The sequence below is a fragment of the Ixodes scapularis genome, unplaced genomic scaffold (assembly GCF_016920785.2).
Source record: "Ixodes scapularis isolate PalLabHiFi unplaced genomic scaffold, ASM1692078v2 PGA_scaffold0__279_contigs__length_252992795, whole genome shotgun sequence".
NCBI classification, from domain to species: domain Eukaryota; kingdom Metazoa; phylum Arthropoda; class Arachnida; order Ixodida; family Ixodidae; genus Ixodes; species Ixodes scapularis.
Genome location: NW_024609835.1, coordinates 97073299 through 97095857, shown reverse-complemented (window position 1 = coordinate 97095857; position 22559 = coordinate 97073299). Strand labels below are relative to the sequence as shown.

Below are 22559 nucleotides of genomic sequence, written 5' to 3'. Positions count from 1 at the left end.
GAGGAAATGTTTTCTGTCTTATTTCCAAGCAAATTGAGTTTAAAAAAAAAGTTTGCTGCATGTTCCTCAAAGGGAAAAAAAAAAAAAAGAGTGTGTAGGCAAGGGATTAAACAGGTTGACGGTCATAAATGGTGAGCTCTCATTATACGTGCAATGGAATGTGCTTGTCTGGGCCTCAAACTTGAACAGTAAAATTGCTGATTTGTTGCACTTTGAGTAGAACACAAAAAATTGTGCCAGTGTTTCGTGCGTACCGTAACAGTGTGCATTTTTATTTTAAAAATTTCGGCGGTCTATAAATAAATGGCAATATTTCCGCTTCCTTAAAATTGCACGAGGCATAAAAATTTTTTTTTTTTTTAGATTATTTGAGGCCACTGAATAGCTTTAGCTTTCCAATGCAGAAACAAAGTGTTCTGCAGACACCACCACTTAGCTTTTTAATCTGGTGCATTTTGGCTGTACACCTACCGTAAAATACCGGACAAGCGCCCACTCAAAATTGAGAGATAATCGAGAAAAAAAAACGGGGGATGGGCACAAGTCCGGTCATCAATTTTACATATCAGTCTACCGTGCATATTTTCTCAGATTTTAGAAATTTGGGAATGGGCGGATGTGCGGTGTCCTATGGTAGCCTTCGACCCACGTTTTGCAATTCCAGCCATCATTGTTCAAAAGTATGTTAACTTTTTGAGCAACGCTCCCATGTGCACATACGGGTCTCTCGTACGGCTGCTATTGTTCATCTGCAGCGCATCGCTAAAGCACACACCATTCGGCGTGTCACAATGCAGACGGGCTGCCATGGAGGAAGTCGAAGCGACACATGGCAAGGGACAGCCACACGGTCTCATTTGAAGCTTACGTGGATCACATCATGCAGGACGTTTCCTGCGAGTCGGGTATGTGCCACTGCGGCGAGACTATGAAATTATGGGGCTTCAAATCAAGGCTATGGTCACAGACCGGATGAGAACAACATGGAGGTCCTTCAGCCATCCTACCTCCAGCAAGAGCCTTCTACCTTGGACAAAACCATGCTCAATAAAGGCCGGGACCACAAGCTATAGGCAACTGTCAGCAGGTTGAACCAGTACTTAATCAACGAAGATTACAAAAGATCAGGATCATTTTCGCACAGATGGAGGATTTATTGTCTTATATTTATTTTTGTGCCTTTACTACAGCGTGTGTATCAGCACCTCACAATCTATTTCCACATTCCTACATATTCGTTATGTCCCATAAAGTGTCTTTGATGCTTAAATAAACATGACGGTGAATGAACAAGCTTACTCCACACACATTGCCTAATAATAACTTTCACAAAGCTATCTCACAAAAAAAGTGGTTCCCTGTGTCAAAAAAAAAAAAAAAAGGAACAAAAGAAAACGGCTACAACTGCCGAATTTCCCGAAGGCACAAAGTCCTAATGATGTCCCTGGGTCTTCCAGAGGGATGTGATAAAATTTATTTGTGAGACAACACTGAACCCGGTTCTTTTCCAGGGAATCAGTTGGGATGAGAAGGGGTTCCCCTCTGCCACGCTTGCAGAAGAGCAGCGCACGGGCTGGCGCAATCTCCTCGAGGGACTGCAGTCCGAGGCCAAGAAGCTGCTGCCAGCAGTGGGGACACACGCAGTGAGTTGCATGTCCTGAGTTGCACACCGTAAGCCACGTGCTTCCAGTCGCGCGCTTCAAGTCGGCGCCTCGAATCTTGCACCTCAAATCTCGAGTGGCCAAAGCCATGTGTTGCAGGTCGTGTCCAAGGTCTCGTGTTTGGAGTCGCACTACTTGAATCGCGTGGCACGATACTCGAGTCATGCGCCGTCAGTAACGCAACTAGTCATATGCCTCGAACCACATCTCCAGTGACGAGGCCAAGGTCGCATCCTGCATGGCCAAGGTCGTGCTTCTCTAAGACCGCGCTTCTTCAGGTCACATGTCCAGAAGCGCCGTCTGCAAGTGTCTCCCACTTCCAGCTGCTGCAGCAGCTCCTCCAGCCCGTCTGGGAGGAGCTTGTTGTGCGGGACCGCATGGCCTGGGCTGGGGAGCTGGGGCTCTCGTGTCGCGTGAGCCCCGCCTTCGTGGGCTCTCCCCGAGACCTGGCCCTGGTCATGCTGGGACCTAGGCCTCTGCCTGGGCCATGTAGGCCTCCAGCTCCGCATCCAGGTGACCTCGGGTGCGCGCCATGTACGCCTCCAGCTGCCAGTCCAGCTGCTGACGGTCCGGCTGTGCCCCACCGCGACGGCCCCCACCGCGTCGACGCTGGCGCCGGCCTTCCCCTTCTCGCCTGTGAATCAGAAGTGTTCGGGTCAACAGACCGAAGTTTAGACAAGACGTGCAGGTGACGGCCGAGGACACAGAACCCGACTGTACCCCTTCCGAGACAAAGGGTTACTTGCAGGGTTTCGGGTGGAAGACCACTGATGGCCGTACTGCGCCAAACGAAGTATGGTGTGTCCCCCAAAAAATATGTTTTTTTCACAGCAAAAATAAACTAATAATAATAATAATAACCTTCCCTTTGCTTCAGAAACAAATCTACTCAAGCTACAAATCTGCAGCTTGACAGCATGCCGAGCCTTTCGTTCGTTTTCATCCATGTCAGAAAGGGAATGCGTGGTATGGAACGTGGTTATATATACGCATTTGACCGCAGCGTGACATGGATGAAAACGAACGAAAGGCTCGGCGTGCTGCGGCTCAGCGTCTACGCAGACAAGCACCACCAGAGCTTCGCCCCAATCAACATCATTCACCACGTGGAGATGCTGTTTTTTTTGTTGTTTTTTTTGCCCTACACGGCACGGGAGCACGTGCTCACGAGCACGTGAGCTCACGATTAGGAGCACGTGCACCCGACGGCGGATGGCCATACAGACATGGCTAGCTCCTAAGGAGCTTCGCCCCTAAAAACAAAGATTATGAAGTAGCTTTTAGAGCCCATAGGAAGCTTTCGAAAGAGCGCAAGCACCACATGAAGACTTGTGCGCCAAACAGAAATCCACTGCGGCGGCGCGCCGGAATATTCTCTTCCGGCGTAGGCCTGGAGAAACGTGTTCAGTTGACAGCAGCGGGGACTTCAGTGGCAGGAATGGCTCCGGTATAACTTGCGGCGGCAGCGGCGTAGCACCAGGGTGCACAAGTCTACCACGTGACAAGTGGTGGCTCCTGCGGGCGCCAACTAGTACAAATATGTTCCGCGCCGGAAATATAGCTCTAAAAATGTTTTTGTTTGTTGTAAATTCAGTTCATGACATTCTTTTCCCATCCAGAATTTTTTTTTCTTCCTTTGCATATGTCTTATGTTAAGCAATTTGGACTTCCAGTGCAATGTTGGTGCAACTTTCTCAAATATTGGCAAAACTTAGCAGGGTACGCACTTTGGCATGGCAATCACATCACTGCATGTTGTGGCAAAGTGCAAAAACGAAGGAAGGCACAATTAGAAGAACTACCATAAAATCCCGTATGAACGCCCTCTCCCAAGAGATCACCCGTCCAGTTTTTCTAGCTACATATCCATAGCAGTGATGTGATTGGCCTAAGCCCTTTTGGAGCACCTTTTGGAGCAGCCAAAACAGTGTTTTGGAGCAGCAAAAGTGGCTGTTGGAGCAGCCAAAACAGCGTTTCGGAGCAACAGAAGTGGCTTTTGGAGCAGATATTCTTAGAAAAATAAAAATATTTGTTTTAATTGCTGGACAAACGAAGGGAACTTTGTGGTATGTTGTGACAGAACTCGCTGTTTGTGTTTTACTGCTGAGACATCCCACAAGTGCACAGTGTTATAGGCGTTGCCGAGCTATTCCAAAAAGAACACTTGCCACCGTTTTACTGGTTCCCGACGTGCCAGATTTTTGTCAAAAGTAAGCAAACGCAAAAATATGAATTGCAGGCGTCCCGGCTGGCGCCTCTGTCATGCAGTCATGTTCACACGCACGTGAGGGCAACTTCAGCAGGCTTGCAGTGGCACGTGCTTCGTTGCGTGGGCGGAGACAACGGCTGTTCAATCGAAACCGAAACAATGCCACACCCCTCCGTCGCCAACTGGTTCCCAAAATAGTGTGCAAAATGTAACTGTCCAGCATACAAAAAAAAAAAGCAGTCGAGCGGCCTGTGCTTGCCAGGCCGCCAGGCGATGTACAAGCTAAATACACAGGGGAAAAAAAAAAGCCTGAGCACATCGATGCATGACATCACGAGCCAGGGTCAAAAAGTTCTTGGAGCGCTTCGTGCAACGACCAAACTCGAAGCAAACAAGCGCACTATGTGAGTTCAACGTGCAGACATTGCCTTCTTTGTTTTAGCTCACTTCTCTTCACCAACTTTCTTTCGCGGCAGATTTTTCACGTACCAGGCTCCCTCTCAAAAGGAAGTCCACCGAGAGAAACCTAGGTAACCAATATTTCGACAAGCAGTTATTGAGTTAGAGTTTTTTTTGTAGTAGAGTATGATTTAAAGAAGGCCAGGAATGTCGATGAACAAGTTTAGAAAGCGCCATATCTGCAGCGACGTAGGGACGGCAATACCCGACGTCGTGCGACCACGGTGACTGGAAGGCAGGAACCGAACACAGTTTTCCCACGGCCGTTGCTTTCAAGACCGGGTGCTTCAGCTCACAAAGTACATCCCGCCGCGCGAAAATGTGGTTTTGTTTCACAGCATGACGGCATGGCTGGCACCAGGCGCACTAGCGTCGGAGCGTCCGCACACGCCCGCGTCTATCGTTGAAAAAATTAAAGAAAGACGCGAGACGAGATTTTCAAGACGACGAGGGACCAGGACACGAGCAACGCTGGGCACGACGGCGCGAAACACGATACGGCGGCAAGGAGGTTAGGACGGCGGGAAAAAAATATGCAAGACCGGGTGGACGATTGATGCAGGGTACTTTCTGTCAAGCGGCCGCTTGTGCCACCTAGCTGACGCATGCGCAGTCACGGTTCTCAGTTTAGTTTCGGTTTTGAAAGGCGACCGAAATTGCTTCTTTGGCGCGGGCTTGGTGCAGATTACCTACATTTTGGCAAAATGTAGCAGGATGTAGCAGGGTTTGCCCCTTGGCGCAGTTTGGCGCAATTAGCGCAGCAATCGCATCACTGCCATAGGCAAACAATTCTGAAACACCACCCACCCCCCCTTGATTCCCGCGGTTGATGTTACTCCTCTCGGACATCCCGCGATATCCGACAGGAATCGCATCGGCTCTGCAATTTGCGTTATCGGTACACATGACAAGTGAGCTGGCAGCGGGTTCCCACATGTTTGTAGTAGCACCGTGAATCCCTAATTTGTCATGTCCGTGATCTGCATATGCGATAATCATTCTCGTGACATGTAAATTCGTAGTGGGCTCCAGCGTGCTTATCGCACCGTGAAACATGAATCTGCTGCATACGCAACCTGGGACATCCATTCCCGTGATATGCGAGCTCGTAGCGGGTTTCCACGAGTTTTTGTTGCACCAGGGAACCAACTTGCCGTGTATGCAAAATCAGCTCCCACGTCATCTGGTTGATAGCGGGTGCTGTAGTGTTTACCGGTTATTTTTTTATAAACTTTTGCTGTTTCATTCCCAAAGATCGCCCACCCAATATCTTTCACCATTTATCTCTTCAAAACGTGTGGGCATTCATACGGAATTTTACGGTAGCAGTGTGTGAAAACAACAAACTACATAAAAGCAACACTGCCAGCAAAGCAGATTAAACTCCCAGAGGAAGCAGGACAATACATCCGCCGGTGCTGTGCGCTTTGTTTTCATATTTGATCTTTTTCCTGGCCATCTAACTCGTCAGGCTCGTCGTAGGACGCGGGACGAACGTAACCGCACGTCGTGAAATCCAAACTTCTAACACACTGCCTCTATGAAGAGTTCACTGAAACCACGCCAAATCGTCGTAAAATGTGCAACGTCGCATAATCTGAGGCTGTATAATCGAGGTTTTACGTAGTGCCCCTAGTCGTTCTTGTTCAAACTCGCTCGTCGACCACACTCACCACCGTCTGGGAGTTCAGACGATGATGCTGCCACCATTGAACATTGCAACCAGTGAGCTAGAAAGCTGCGAGAAGACACCTTGTAAAATGGTTGCGAGGCAGCTGCCGCAATGAAACAGGGCGAGAGTGCCTCACTCCTGGTAAAACTGGACAATTACTATGGCAATCGCATCTCCACACCGTGGCACTCGCACTGTGACACATTCTCATTTTTCTTCCCTGTTCTCATTTTTTACAGAAATGAAGCTATGCCATGAAAAAAAGTTAAAGCTCACCATGTGAAGGTGCCAGTTATTTGACAGTGAGCCCTTCAATTCATAACACAGTATGCTGTATAAAACTGACCATAAACACACATAGTTTAGTAAGAGGCACCGAAGCCACTCATAGTGAAGCTCACAGCCCAGAGTCAAAAGGATGCACCTTTGCACTCACCTAAACTGTCCCATAAAATTGCCGTTACTCCTGGGCTGTCTCTGGTAGCCCCTCTGCATCCCTCGACCTGAAAAAGGTGGGAGTCAAATTAAATCAAGGGATCAGTTAATTCATCCTCCGCAGACACCACAAACAGCTGTGACAGAATTAGATTCTCAAAAACTACCAGACATACAAGGGCCGCCTGGAAACCAAAATGACTAAAATTACCCTTAAGTAAAGAGGGATATAACAATACACAAAAATGTTTCTCAGCTTTCTAATCTCAACAAGAGAGATAAATATTTCGAGCGTGAATAAAACCTATTTCAGAAATAAAAACTTCAAATACAGCAGACACCTGATGCTAGTCCCCTTCTTTGAACAAAATTCTGGTCCCACTATATATAAAAGAAGAAAATTATAGTTTTTATACATTACAGGAGAATAATTGCAACTCCTTGCATACTTACATTGAAGTGATTCAGCAGTTAAAATTCCTCTGAAGTTAGTATGCCCCCATATCTGCTAAGGCCCAGCCCGAATCATGCTAGCTGAAATGTAGACCAGTCATTCCACAGTGCCATTTGATGATCAGGTAAGTTGCACTGTCATGTCTAGCCATTATTAGCGATGTGAGCGATCGAAAGCATCGCTGTGGTCAGCCCACCACAATTGGCCGAATGCTGACTATGACGTCAGCAAAGGATGTCTCATCGACAGAAATAAGAGGAATGTAAGAACTTCAATTTTGACGGTGTTGGCAGTGTTGCTTTGAAAGTGCTATGATTTCAGGCTTCCACCATGCCCATTACAAACACCATCGAACTTGTTGTTCCAAAGGTAATGACGTCACAAAAGGTAACCATACGAGGGCGCCACCGAAACATCTCGCCGCCAATAGTCCTAGACAGTGTGAGAACGACGGGGCATCTTTTTCCCATGTCGAGCCTCCAGCAGGTGCCTGAAGCTTCTAGCCATACTTTGGCTGCGCATGCACGTTCCAAGTCCACAAGACGCCTGAGGGTTATTGAAGGCAGGAAGTTTGTGCAGGAGACCGGACAACTGAAAAGCCTCCCTGCAGCTCTCATCATGTCGGTGGCTAGAACATTTCCATACGGGCATCGACATCTTGATGCGCAGAACTACCGGTATGGGACAATACATTGTTCTGTCTTGCCACGACAATATATAGTGTTGATGTTTTAAGTGCTTTTAACACTCATTCTGATGTTCCCTCTGGTATATCTTTTTACTTATTCTAATTTGTAAGCTTTTGCTTTTTTATTTTTTTTTTGTCCGTTACATTGTATATTTGTATTATACGGCTGAGGACGAGGGCCAACGAAAAAGGTCTAGTGTGGACTCATTCAATTTACCCACACCGGCCTTCACCGGTGCAGAAAAGTTAAGCACGGCGTAGAAAGGCACAGGCGGTGAACTTCTGGTACGCGTTTTGACATTGGCCACGCTCGCAAATCGAATGCACGCAGCCGACGCGGGTAAATGGAACGTGGCAAGCGCTGCTGCGTGCGCGTGCTGTGTCCAGTGGCGCTTGGTGTGGCTGCAGCACTCACCCCTGTTGGGCAGCCTCCCCATGGGCCTCATGCCCAGCCGCGCCCTGACGAGGGGCCAGCTGGTCGGGCCGGGGCCCAGCCGCAAGCCAAGCCGAGACTTTATGCTCCCCGTGGGACCCAGGCGCTGCTTCAGGCTCCTCTGCAATCCGCGGGTCGTCGCAGTCAGCGAGGCGCCCAGAACGCGCCTCCGACCGGTGGGCTTAAAGTCTTATTCTGCCCGTGCATCGAAAGTGGCCCCAAAGCAACAACAAACGAATCACAAAAGCCGGAGTGTCGTGCTGCCGGAGATTGCGATCCTGGTGGTTGGTGCCACAAGCCCCAGTAAAAAGTATGAGCAAACGCGAGTGTCGCCGCCGTCACGGCGTCCCAACTCCCGGCCGCCGAAGCTTCTGTGAACTGTCCAGCTGGAGAGCTACCTGCAGTGGAACGGGCGTGTGCCACGTTGACCACCGCTGCACCACCAGGATCGTGGCCGGCGACAGTGTGACGCTTCTTCGGACGCGGTAAACCCACCGGCCGGAAACGCGTTCCAGGCGCCACAGGGACCTTCCTGGTATAGTCAATGAAATAACAAACAAGAACGAGCAAACAGCACGGAAGTACCAGAAGCTCAGGCAAACGCATCCAAATGACGTAAATCGAGATTTTCGTACTGAGACGTTCACTGACATGACAATACGCGCCCCCCGAATTCCCTCGATACCGTAAAATACCGAGCAAGTGCCAACGCAAAAATGGGAATGGGCAGTTGTTAGGTCTCTGGGCAGAAAAGCCAAAAGGGCACACGAAACGCGAGGCCTTCCATTTGATCTGATGGAGCGGTATATACCTTTTCATCTTGGTAGTTACCTGACCGGTGGACAGAGGGCACTGACACACGCGGCGACATAAGGTGGCTTCAGTTCGGCTGGTTTCGGTTTCAGTGGGCCCGCGGCCGTGTTGGTGTGTTAAGTCTTTTTTGCTTAATTTTGCGATATAAATATATCTCTTGTGGTACGGAACCAACTATACAGTGGTAATGTGCCACCTTGAGAACTACAATCTAGCTAAGGGCCTAAATTTTGAACGTTTTTACGAACACCTTTGTTTGATCATGTTCCTCATTCGGCCAGGTTAGGCAGTGAAATGACTGAAATGATGCCGGGGAAGGATTACGGATGTCTACAGCCATACTGGACGTGCTTGCTGATACTAGTTTCCAGAAAATTAAACTAATTAAAAGACCAAAGCTTGAAGGCATAGTGAAAAGGCAGGTCGACGACCTGACTAACAATGTGCTGAATCGCGAAGAACAGACGAGCTCGCAAGTTTAGTGCTCACTGTTTGGTTTTCATGGACATCAACTTTGTGTGAAAATTGCCGACCAGGAAACCCCCGTTTAATGACGCATGGAATGAATAAAAGTAGCAATATTGTCTTCATCGGTAAGAAATTAGGTGCTCGAGAGATGTTTTGATGGTCCATAGTAGGCCGAGCAGGACATTTTTGCAACTATCTGACCTGCTAAAGTATTCATAAGCAGCCTTTCACAATGCCGACCTTAGGAAACTATATGTTATGCGGACATTTCCTTACAGCATATTGAAAAGGTGAGATAAGGGACAATCCCATCAATTGAAGTCTGACTTCCATATAATTTGCAAACAAAAATGGTGTAAAAGAATTCACCTTTAGCAAACTTGGCTCAAGTCAAATGCCAGGCACGACTTCATGAATTTGTGTAAACATACCTTTATTTCTTTCAACAGACACACTTTTTAGTTTCAGCGGCGTCAAGAGTAAATCCAGCATCGACCATGCTGCACTTGAGTGATTTCTATGCAGACGACTTCTTTTCAGCGTCGCATATTGCGTACGTGCCACAGGCACTTTGGTCAAGCACTCACAAGCTGTCTTTGACAGGTTTTTTCACCCGGCGAGCAAACCCTGTGTGTCTAAATATGGATATCTTAAGAAAATTGAATGACTGCAGACGTGAGACTGAGCCAGGCACGTAGCCAGTATTTTGGTTCGGGGGGGGGGGGGGGGGGGGGGGGGGGGGAGGGGGGAGAGGAGGTCCCAGCAAAATAAAAGATTTCGGAGGGGGCCCGGGCCCCATGGACCTCCCCCCTGGCTACGTGCCTGGACTGAGCACAATGTATTGTTTCTTTAAATTCATAAATAAACAGATCAAGCGAATGTTTAAACCACAAAAATTATTCCCCCATATAATCAAAAGCAACTGCTTTGAATTTGCTATGAAGGCAGAGCACGATGCTTTCAAGAACCACACATAGGGACTACCTGCGTTGATTATATTTGACTTCTTGAACATCATAAATGCGTGATCACAAATATACCTAGCGTTTCTTATTGCGCAACTAACACTTAGCCACTATCACTTAATTCAGCGAATTTCCACTGTCATAAATAATTGGCCTTTCAACCTTCGTCTGTCTTAGACATCTACATATTCAATGTGTGCCAGTGCTAACGCTAATTCCTTTCTTCACACGTATTCGGTACGCCAACACTGCAAATTGTCGTAACCTGTTATAAAATAAAGTGTATAAGTTGTGCACATAATGATGGCATGCAGTTAGGTGGTAAAAATAAGTATCAGGCGACACTTCACAAAGCAAAACAAAAAATTTGTGGTAAAATGCAACGAAAAGAACGAATACGCCTCTGCCAAGGCGCGGAGGGGAGAGAGGAGCAACAATCTGAAGCCACCTCATGGCAGCCGCGTCAGGTGATTCCAAGATGGCAGCGCCCATGCAAAGGAGGGTGAAAAGGTCTATAGGAGCAATACAGGAATCTGGTGAAACTCTTGATGTTTCAAAGCAGTTGGGCAGCTATTTCTAACTCTGCTTTGCGCCGGTGCTTTTTGCATCGAGCTTGATATGCCTTTAATGTACTTCGAGTGTTTTAAAAGTGGGCGGTGGACAGCTATTGCGACATGGGTACATGCTCGGTACTTTAAGGTGTTTCACCCTGCAACCAAATAGGACAATTACCAGCTTAGATGCTGAGCCATGCAAGATATGTGTTTTGTCAGAATGTAGCAAATATTCACTTTCACAGAAAAATTATGAAGCATACTATTTTGTTTTTGGTGCCATCAACATAGCAGTAACCTAGTGTGAAAATGCTATAGACTATGGATCGAAGTGCATTGGCAACTACAGGCTGGGCATGCCTCCACAACTTTCTAGCGCACAATGCCAGAACATTTAGTTGATTAATGCAGCTCACCCTCTTTTGGGCAGTTACAGGAGGTGAAGACTGAAATGTAAACAAATAGTACTATGTTAAATATATGTACCATATAAGAGGCAACAAAAGCTTGGCTGAGCTGTTACTTCCCAGACTTTTGGCAAGATTCCCTCATTCATTTGTTGGCTGAAAGATGCCTAGACCCATCAGAGACAACTACAATGGTCAAAGCACTCGACTGATTGGCAGGTTAATTTAATTGATCAACTGCCGAGGTCCAGCACCTACATGTGGTATAAACACCCCACAAAAGTGGAGTGGTCCTGGTGGGTCCAGATGGCTGGCAAACTTATAATGAATGCAAAGGAGCAGCAAAATAGTGCCTGCAAAGTCTGCATCTAGACTCTAGCTTAATTTTGTAAGAAAACACCCGCATCATGCACGGTACAAGGAAAAACGACAGCACACGAGAAAATTAACAACTTGAATGGACATGCCAAACTTTTTGTTTGTTCTCTTTTTCCGGTTTTCTCTCGCTTTCTTTCTTGTCCATTCTTTTGGGACCATTGACATGAGCGCTTACACTTTCCTGCACTCCACTCACACCTTTACCCCGCTGCTTCTCTGAATAAATGGATGGTATTGGCATACCCTTTGTACTGAGCAGTACCTTGCGCAATCTAGAAACCCTTTCACCCACCTTTTTGAGACGCAGGGCAGCCAGCACGCTAGGGCGGGTGGCCATTTGCTGGGCGAGTCGCAGGTTGCGCAGAGAAGCCGCCTGCTGCCGCTGCTGGTGCTGCTGCTGTTGTTGCTCCAGGGCCCCCAGGGCGGCCAGGCGTCCCATGGGGCCCAAGGGGCCAATGGCACTGATGGCCCCCAGGGCTCCCAGACCCCCCAGGGCCTCTGCCTGCTGCCGGTAGGCAGTGAACCTGCACACACCAGGGTGCATTTGACACCAAAGCTATGATTTTTTTCGCCTTACGGTGGACTCCTGCGGAAGTTAAGCACTATCCCAGCCAACCTAGCGCCCCAAATGTCTTCCGTGACCGTGTGCCCCTGCACGCAGTCACGCGCGCATTGCACTGGCTTCGATGGCTTGTAGTGTCTGAGGTCTGTCGTAACATGAAAAGGAGTTAGATCTGGCTCCTACGGCTGATCAGCCACAAGCATAAAAAATCGCAAATAAAAATGTCCTGGCAGTAGACCCTTTACAAAAAAAAAAAATAGTAGTCCTGTGTTAATCCACTGTAGTCACAGCGATAGCTGCGACTCGTCATGGCGAAGTTGTCGGGCATCGGCGTCGCGTTCACGCACTATAGTGTGCACAAAAGTGTTCAGGACAAAATAGACATATGTTTTGTTCCATTTTGTTCTAAATGCTTGTTGTTGTTTTTTGTTCTTTTTTGTTCCGGAGCACGTGAGAGCACATCTCCCAGGCACAAGCTCTAGGCACTGGAAGTGCTAGGATGCCAACTTGTTATAGGCTATTTTTTTTTTTTTTTTTCTTTTAAGAAAGCATGTGCAGTGGATGTCAGGTACTACAAAAACCCTAAGCACAGAGTGGGTTGTTAATGTTGTGGCAAAGCTCAGTGGTAACACCTCCGCCTCGCGGACCCAGGCTCGATTCCCGCAGGAGGCGGGAGAAATTTTTTTAAGGATTTGGCAACATGACAAAGGACGACTACATCACCAACTACAACATCAAGAATGACAACAACTACAACATTAACCACGGACATCATTTCCAGAGGTGGGAAGAGCCCAAAACAGCTGTCGCTGTAAAATATACGCCACCTAGAGGCTCTTGTACTAATTATTTGAGATTACCATATTTTGGGGCATGCACCCTGAGCACACATCAAACGAGAGCGCAGTATTTGCATTCGATGCAAACTTGGGTCTGATCACACATTTTGCCAGGGAAGCGATGCCCGAAAGATGGTAAGCAACAATATTGTTTGATACTGTTTCGTAGAGTGTAAAGCTTGAACATGGAAAAACATGACCACTTGGCATTTGTTTCATGGCACATATAATGATATCAAAGGCTGTGTACATTTCTTCTGCCACGATCCTGGTAAGAGCTCAATTAAGGTTAATATTTTCATGCAGCATCATAGTAGGTTTATTTTCGAAGGAACTTTTTTAATGGTATTCAGCTTGCAACCAGAACACAGTAAAAATAATTGTCCCTTTTTTGACTGCCCACATTTACTGGACTGCAAGAGGCAAGGCAAAGAATGAGCAAGAGTGCTCAACAGACACTCACCGCTCGTTGAGACTGAGCTTGGTGGTGTTCTTCAGGAGTACTCTGCTGGGGCCTGCCATGGCTTGGGATGGCACCCCTAGGGGCTGCGCACCTGAGGCAAACAGAATGTATTTGCAAGCTTTGTTCACTACTATTTGCTCAGTGAATGGTAAGTACAGATAATTTGACATTTGGTCCCAATCACTAGCAATACATATGAGCGGGTACTGAGCATTTAGCAATGAATAACTTATTTCAGCAGTGAGGCTTCTCCCAAACACAGGTACTTAAAATTTCACTTCTCAAGCCTCAAGTCCAAAAACTTCTCTTCAATATTTGGATTTTGTGAAGGCAAGAAATTCAAAGATGTTCAAAAAACATGCTGGATTACAACTATATGAATGCTTCAATGGCTGAATAGCTGGAAGCAGTGCATAATCAGAGTGTAGCAATTCCCAAACTGAACTCTGTTGGTTTAACATGTCTAATGGTAAGGATCCTACCAATCATTTTCTTTATTTCGTTTTACAAGTTGTTCCCCTTCCACACGGCTCTCTAGCAACTAGCAGAAACTACAAATGCATTCTAGTTGAAATCTTTTTTTACGGTTGCTCTATTACAAAAAAGGTAGTTGCAGTCGTTCCACAACATGACTACTTGCTTAACTGCCATAATTTAGAGTTAGTACAGACATTGTCTACAAGAATGTATGAGTACTCTCCTTACACCTGAAAAAAAGATACCCCCCTTTCTCACCCCATAAACTAGGCAAAGCACGGGGGTGGGGAGGGGGGGGGGGGGGGGGGGGGGGGGGCAACTTTTTGTGGCATTGCAATCAAAGGAACGGAAGCATGTGTGATCTTTGTCAATTAAAGCTGCTGTGTACGGGTGGTTATCATTTGAGCCTGTTCTCGTTTTGCCCTTTTCACTTAGCCGTTCTCAAAACAACCATTCTCAAAAAGACCTTGTCTCTTGGACCTGTCGCATTTGACCCTTTCCCGTTTCGTCCTTCGCATTTCAACCTTCCTCATTTGAGTCCGTTCTTGTTTCGCCCTTCTTACTTGGCTCTTCTCAAAACAACCATTCTCAAAAAGATCTCGTTTTGGCCCGTCGCATTTGGCCCTTTCCCGTTTCGTCTTCCGCATTCCAAGCCTCCTCATTTGAGCCCGTTCTCGCTTCGCCCTTCTCCCCTGGCCCATTTCAAAACAGCCAATCTCAAAAATATCTCGCTTTTTGACCCGTCGCCCTTGACTATTATCATACCAAAATTGTTTTCTAGGGTAATATTAATAAATATATTGATACATTTGGTGCATGTGTGTATGCACGCTACAGGCATACTTTCTCTGCTAAGGATTTTAGCAGTGCGTCGAGGTCGTCGTGAAAAGCTAATAGCTGACAATAAAACAGACACTATTTATCGCAGCCAGATCATATTCCGAAATGTCACGTTATTTGAGGTCTCTCGACTTGGGACAACGCCACCACTTCTATTATGCAGTGGTTTTCCAATGGGGGTCTGCGAAGGCATCCTAGGGGTCGGCGAAGCCCTGTTTCAACAGTCAAGCAAGGCAATATTAGTTGTCTTTCTTCACGTTGAAAAGAAACGTTCCAATTTTCGGGTGAGTACTCCGGAGTGTATGTCAATGAGATAAGTCTACTTCACACTAGCAATTAGTTATATTCATTTGTTAAATCATTATCATGATAACCTATACCTTTCTATTCCCTGCACCCCAAACAGGGTCCTCCATCATCTCCACCTTTCTACAAGGGGTCCGCGAAACATCAATGGTTGAGAACCACTGCTATTATGTATGCTATTTCTGTTTAAACAAAGTTTCCAAATTAAATGTTCACCTTTTTTTTTCTCGTTCGCTTAGAGGAAGGGAAGCAGGCGTCATTGTACGATTCTCAGTGTGTACCTCTACACATAACATATATATGATGGTATGTTGGGGGCCCAAGCAAGGTAAGGCTCATCAACAAAACCGCGAAGGCATAACGACGTGAGAAGCATGCCGAACTAGTGCCATTCGGTCATAGCGCGAACAGGCGAAATGAGAATGGGTCCAGTTGCGAAAAATACAATTTGGATCTTATGAGAAGGTTCAAACAAGGCGGACCAAATGAGAATGGGACGAAAAGCACACGGTCAAAATGCAAATGGGACGTTTTCAGATAACGGGCAAAATGAGAATGGGCCCAGTTGCAAAAAACACGATTCGGATCTTATGAGAAGGCTCAAACGAGAAGGACCAAATGAAAATGGGACGAAATGTGCAAGGTTTCAAATGCGAATGGGACGTTTTGAGATACCCCCACTGTGTACATACAAGGCAATCCTTGTTACAGGGTACGGCGGTCGAAGGTCCTGCGATTGTTGTCGGTCATTAAAAGGCCTGCTGGCGATATATTGACTCCCAAAAGGCACAGAGCTTGAAGCTGGCTCAACCGGTTAACATTTGACCGGCACATGTCGCAGATCAAGAGTCCAACCCCTGACCTGCCTCGAAAACGAAAGGCTGCTGCAGCACGTAGTAGCCGCTCCTCGCATAGCAACTGAGATGAATTGATCTTTTGACTATTTGTCTTTGCTACTGGTCCTCCTCGCGAGACATAGGAGAGCAGCAAAACGTTTCTTCCAACGATCTGGCTTCTCTCAACAATATTTAGAGGAGGCTTGGTGGAAAGGGCGACTGACCGGGAAGGGGTATCAACCGGTGATTAATTATAGTAGAAATACGGACTATCAGAACACCTTTCGTTTACAAAAATGACTTGTAAAACTGATTTCAGAGACGACAGGGCAGACGACAAACATTTCACTCCACTGAAAGGTACGAACTGAACGGATTTTGCTGCCGTGAGGCTACATTTTACGAGTGGCTCTACGGCAACGTTTTGTTCCTGGGCTAAATTAAGTTGCAATTGGAAGAATGAACGAAATTGTGGATCATGTTTTGGGTTACGAAAGTAGTGCTGGTGTCTCTAATAACGAAGCTACAGGGAGAGCCGAGAAGTTTAAGTTAGGCATAACGAGAAATGCGCCGCTAACATTGCTTCCGCGGTCAGGGACGAAAGTGTCGAGCATGACATTCGCTACAAAAACGTGAATGACGCTCAAGTTCTAGACTTACTATGATGTCTTGAAATCAAAGCAGGGAGTTTCACTCTCGTCGCAAAACCACAAACGTTCGCAGCACAACGGCGCTACAGCAGACACAGAAGCAAACAGACGAGAGACGTTGGACTGGTTGGGTGGTTGGGTCGCCCCAGACGATGCCAGATAACTTGAAAGCCAAAAGACAGCCGAGCCAAGATAAGTCGGATAAATAAATAAATGACATAGGCAAATACATTGAAGTCCTTGAATCAGGTGGCGACTTGCGCCACCTATGCATAACTTTTAGTCTTAACAAAGAATAATTAAGATTAATTTTAATATTGATATTTATTTTGGCTCAGGAGAGACGCGGCATTCCCAGAGCCGTATATGTAGAGAGTTTGGTCAATGGGAGGCGCGGGCAGTGTTGGGGCGTGCGGCAGAGTCGGAAAGAGGGCTTGGCATCAAGCTTGGCAAGCTCTCTTGAGTCTTGACCAACCAGAAGCCGAAAAGAATCCCCTAGCGTGTGTAGGTAGAGGTTCAACTGGCGCTAGTGTGCTGCTGCAAATTGAAGCAGACAACAACCAGTCGGAAATTGACTTCCGGTAATGCTTTTCTATGGGAAAAAACGAGTGCATTTTCTCGCTGCGCTCGATTACAAGAGCAAATATCACAAATATTTCGTACGTACTAGGCACATTGGAACATTTCTCAGTCACGCAGACGAAATAATTGGTCAGTTACGGCGTTTTTATTTGAAATTCGTGGCATGAAAAACGGTGCTAAAACCGTTTTGTACATGTATTTGTGTGCACTGCCGGACACTGTTAGCGCGAACACGGCGTCGGCGCTTTCCGCCATGGGGGATATGCGTGTCAAACGAACGAAGCTCATGTGGAAAACCAAGAGAGACGGCAAAAACTACGCAGTTACACTGGGTAATGAACTCCTGTGCTTGCAGACGATCAAAATATGTTGAAAGTCACGTAATATAGTCCGATTTGCAATAAATAAGTAGTGCTTTATTTTTTCTGCCCCTGAATATGTGCGAAAATGCATGTTCTGGGTTCAAATCATCAACAACACGCTCCAAACCTTTACAAATAGGGAAAAGTCAGAGAACAGGTGCCCGATAAAAACTGCCTGACATAGGAAATAATAAAAAGACACACCTTTCGTAGCCCACGTGCTTTTTTTTTTTTACATTCGAATGTTCTTTAACCGATCGTAAAGATGCACGACAGAATCATATTCATAGAGTGACAGGACAGGCATATCCGCAATATATAACCGGCACCCGAATGCTAGCGAACCTTGAACAAACTCTACATTCCTTTCGATCGTTAGTTAGCTCAGAATCGTCGCTCGTTTTTACATACCTGCCATGGAACAGAGGTTTGGGCCTGAAATATAGCGAAGCGTAACATCGTTCAATGGTAAAGAAAAATGCTGCAATTAAAGCAATTACACTTTTACAATATTAATAAAGGTACATACTATCCGGTACAACCGAAATAATAAAAGTTATTTATGTTATTTTCCGGCGAAAAGACAAAATTCGCGCGCGTTTTCCCATAGGAATGCACAGGAGCACCGCAAAAGTTGACTGGTTGCTGTCTGCTTCAATTTGCCTCCCGGAAGTAGCATAGACACTAGCGCCAGTTGAACCTCTAGCGTACATTATAATAACTCTATGGTAGTAACTAGGGGTGTCGCGAACTTTTGTCGGACCAGATTTTTAGGTCGAACTTTCGGGGTTTTACTGGGTCGAACCGTTTCGACGAACCTTCGAAACTTTTCACCAGATTCGACCGGTTCGACTTTGAGGACAGTGTGGCCAGACCTTGACACACGGATGTCTAGGTTTAGAGAATTTATTTTTATGCGAAGAGTTATTTTATTTTATGAACAGTTGCAATTAAAAGAAACCAATTTTAGTCACTGAAGACGTTAATAACTTAATTGTTTTGTACTGAATTAGCTGAAATAACCAACCAGCGGTGCCCTTAATTCATCCCTTAGCCATTACCATCCAATCCGAAGGCAACTGTCGAGCCTGTCGCGCATGCGCACACAAGTCGAACCTCAATACAAGGTTCGTCGAAATGTCCGCAAAAGGTTCGAAAAAGTCGAACCTGGTCGAACTCGAACCTCGGCCGGTTCGCGACACCCCTAGTAGTAACTAGGGGTGTCGCGAACTTTTGTCGAACCAGATTTTTTGGTCGAACTTTCGGGGTTCGACTGGGTCGAACCGGTTCGACGAACCTTCAAACTTTTCAACAGATTTGACCGGTTCGACTTTGTGGACAGTGAGGCCAGACCTTGATACAAGCATGTCTGGGTTTGGAAAAGTTTTTTTTTATGCAAAGGGTTATTTTATATTGTGAACAGTTGTAAATTAAAAGAAACTAATTCTAATCACTGAAGAAGTTAATAACTTAATTTTTAGTACTGTATTAACTGAAATAGTCAATCAGCGCTGCACTTAATTCATCTCTTAGCCATTATCATCCAATCCGAAGCCAACTGGCCAGCGTGTCGCGGGTGTCGCGCATGTGCACACGAGTCGAACCTCAATAGGAGGTTCGTCGAACTTTTCACTAAAAGTTCGAAAAAGTCGAACCTGGTCGAACTCGAACCGCGGCCGGTTCGCGACACCCCTAGTAGTAACTCTTGAAGTGTAGTAACTCTTTGCGGTTGAAAATAGGGTGCACGTGTTGTTTTGATCATGATCATGCAGAAAGATGTAAGAAACGAATGCGCCGCGCAACTCTGTTTTACGCAGACAGAGTGTGACCGTTCGGACGGCAGATTCCCGGCCCTGGGCGCTTGGCGTACGAATCATGTCGATCGTTCCGCTAGTCACACTCTTCCACCATCATTTTGGATTAACGTGATTGAAACATCACGTGTACCATATTTTCAGCCATTGAGAGTTACTCCAATGCAGTTATCAGGTTTGTTTCTCGCGACCACCGCCAGGGTATTATTTCCGGCTTCTGGTTGGTCACATTCAAATTTCTGAAGACGCCCTGGAACACGCCCAGCCCGCTTTCGGCCAATGGCGCCTCCTCATTTGTCCCCTATACTTCCCAACGAATGGCCAAACTCTCAACATTTACGGCTCTGGCCATTCCTGAGCAACTAGAAGTAGCGACGTCGCCAAGAATTTATTTTGTTGGGGGCTGACGCGCCTGATAAAACCCCGGCATAAAAAAATAATAATAAATAAATAAATAAATAAATATATATATAAGTCACCAGGCATGATCTAAAATGGACCATAAAAATCGACACCTGCACGTAGCAATATTAACTCTTCATCAAAGGTGTATTTCACAGGTCGGTTTATTCACGTAAAATTACAAAGCGTAGCTCCTTTTCTGTAAAAAATAGGACCAAGAAACTTGCCAGGGTCAACGGCGGGCTGCGACGCAGACGACCAAGTCGAGTTGCAGGGCATGTTTTGTGCACCTATTGATAGATGGCGTCGGGAGCAGCGTCAGAAAGTTTAGCCGACCGGCCTCGCTCATAGATGGCGGCAACCTTTTCAGCCTTTTCACTCTGGTTTTCACCTGAGTGGAAGGAATGAATTTCTTTAGGCGTTGTCCTAGAAGTCGTCCTAGTTGTCGTCCCTGAGGTCGTCCTAGACGTCGTCCTCGAAGTCGTGCTTGAGGCCGTCCCATCATAGTACAGCTTCGCTGGTCTTCCTTCACCAAAATAAAAAAAAACTAAAAGGGTTTTTCGTTTTTTGTTTAAACTTTTGTTTTTATTGTTTGCATTTATTTTTGAACTAAAGGTACATTACAAAAAGATTATATTCATTTTAATGAACCACGGTGGTCGCGAGCAGTCTCGATAAGGTTTGGGCTAGAGCACACTAAAGTTACTTTAGAGCACACCAGCTTGGAGCCCGCTGAGCGAAAGCTCGCACTGCAGAACCCAGGGATCCTGGGTTCAATCCCCACCCCTGTCCTTTCAATCTGGATGATCACTGTACCGGCCTACGGTTGCGCATCACTACTGCGTGGTTCACGCTAAAGACCCCAGGCTAGCGGTTGTACTGCACTCGCTAAATTGCTCATCTACAGCGAGCGACTCGTCGCAACTTTGAAATGGTTGACCAACTACACGCTATATAAATATCCACACAACCCCGATTATTCTCAATAAGGAGGTAGCGCCACCTACCAATACGAGCCTCAAACGTGCTTTGCCACTTTGCTTAGTCGTCTACATCGCTGCCCGCCGTTGACCCTGGCAAATTCCTCGGTTCTATTTTTTACAGAAAGCGAGCTACACTTTTAAATTTTACAAGAAAAAACCGACCTGTGAAATACACCTTTGATAAAAAGTTTAGATTGCTATGCGCCACCATAATCTTTACGGTCCATTTTAGATCGAGCCTGGCGACTTGGGACACCCTATATATAAACTTGGGAGTGTTTTTCTCCGTAATGCCTTTGTCCAAAATTTTTTTTTTTTTTTTGTGGAGAACAAGAACATAGTAAGAGTGAAATGGAAGCCCTTCTCAACTCTCTCCCCTTTGGCAAAGCAAACGCTGGAGGGGAGGCGACCTGATCTCCAGCATTTGCTCTACTGAAGTGAAAAGAGGTGGAAGAGAGAGAGAAATTCCTTTACTTTGGGTCAAACAAAGACCCTAGAGGTGCTCCTCTGCTAAGCGGACGAGAGCCAGCTGTTCGACGTGAGCCACCGAGGTTGGTTTTACTTCGGATATTATTTGCATAAGCACTTTGGAGACTGACCTCGCAACTGTGAACATTGTAACCAATGATTCGGGGGCCCCAATTCAGTACATATATGTTTCTAAGCCATTATAATTTCAACTCAATGTAAATAATTCACAATACCATGATGTTTGTACAATGTGAATGTGGTCGTATTAGCGCATGTAGATTTTACTTTTATATTAACACTTTTATATATTGTCACATTTTTATTTGCCTCACTAACTAAAGTCTGTCAACCCAATTTGTTTTTTAGCGATCTGGCGTCTTGAACATAGAGACTAATTTATTAATATTTATTACAAATATAAGAATGTAGTACTTCATTTCCCCAGACTGTCAAGTTCCATCATGAATTTAACAAAATTAATAAAAAGAAAGTGCAATACGTGAACATTGAAGTAAGGAATGAACAAATAAGTCATATGGCCCAAGTCGGATCGCTCAGAAACAAGTAATTGTAAAGTAATCTCCTTACATTTTAAAAGTAATTGGTAATTAATTAGTTTTCATGTTGAAGTAATTGTAATTAAACTACTTTTGAAGCAAAGTAATTGTAATTAAATGACATTTTGAAAGTAATTTACTCATGTATGGCGTGTATGGGTCAGTCAGGTGGGTTAACGTTTTTGAAATGAGCCGTCACTGCGAATGCTGACTGGCAGGTGGGTTAAAGCGCACCCGTGATACAAGCATGACGAAATTTCCCTACAGTGTGCGATTCGCGCAACGATTGTCGATGAAACGTTTGTCTCAATGAAATGTGTGTCCATAAAAAGTTGTCCACAAAACGATAGGGACCCGGTATTTTGGGGGAGCGGTGTAAGGGGAAATCAATAGATCGTATGGCAGCTTGTTGCAGGAGCCAGTGGCCCTGCGTAGAGCCAGACAGGGGGCCCAGGTGACGGTCCCTGTGAAGTCCGAGGAGAGTAGAAAGAGGGAGAAAGAGCCTTGTACCATAGAGTTTATTTGTAGATGCGTGTATAGGGAGGTGCAGAACTGCTCTATGTAGCGTATTAAGAGTGGACTGTATATGTTTCGTCCGTGTTTGCATAAGCACACAGTGAGAGAGAGTGTAGATCTTGTTTAAGGCGAAAGCTGCAACTAATTGGCCAGCTCTGCCCACACGGCGGACCAGGTGTATTACCTGATGGCAGGTGTTTATGGTTGGGAGAAGCCAGACTAAAACTCTCCTTGAGGTTGCTTTTTTATTTTAATGTCTCTTGCTCCGTTTTTTTTCAGTTCTCGGTACCGGGATGACGTTGT

The 22559-nt window shown here is 46.0% G+C and overlaps 1 protein-coding gene and 1 pseudogene across 4 annotated transcripts in view; one reads left to right on the top strand and one right to left on the bottom strand.

Annotated features, from left to right (window-relative positions):
- LOC120837978 (protein RRNAD1) overlaps window positions 1–2526 on the top strand; it is an 11316-nt gene extending 8790 nt beyond the window's left edge. For 2 of the 3 annotated variants that reach the window (XM_042289195.1, XM_042289192.1), the window contains 2 exons: window positions 798–905; window positions 1512–1597. In XM_042289195.1, coding sequence (XP_042145129.1) covers window positions 798–905; window positions 1512–1528 — 125 coding nt within the window. In that variant the 3' untranslated portion in view covers window positions 1529–1597. Of the gene's footprint in view, window positions 1–797; window positions 906–1511 lie in introns of all 3 variants that reach the window. The other variant, XM_040207663.3, reaches the window with a different exon arrangement.
- LOC121837081 overlaps window positions 1131–22559 on the bottom strand; it is a 22984-nt pseudogene continuing 1555 nt past the window's right edge. Inside the window, exons 2-8 of the transcript XR_006078104.1 lie at window positions 16580–16732; window positions 13461–13551; window positions 11889–12120; window positions 11228–11257; window positions 7994–8132; window positions 6438–6504; window positions 1131–2295 (exon numbers count right to left, since the gene is read on the bottom strand). The product of XR_006078104.1 is annotated as a chromatin target of PRMT1 protein-like (transcript). The remainder of the gene's footprint in view (window positions 2296–6437; window positions 6505–7993; window positions 8133–11227; window positions 11258–11888; window positions 12121–13460; window positions 13552–16579; window positions 16733–22559) is intronic.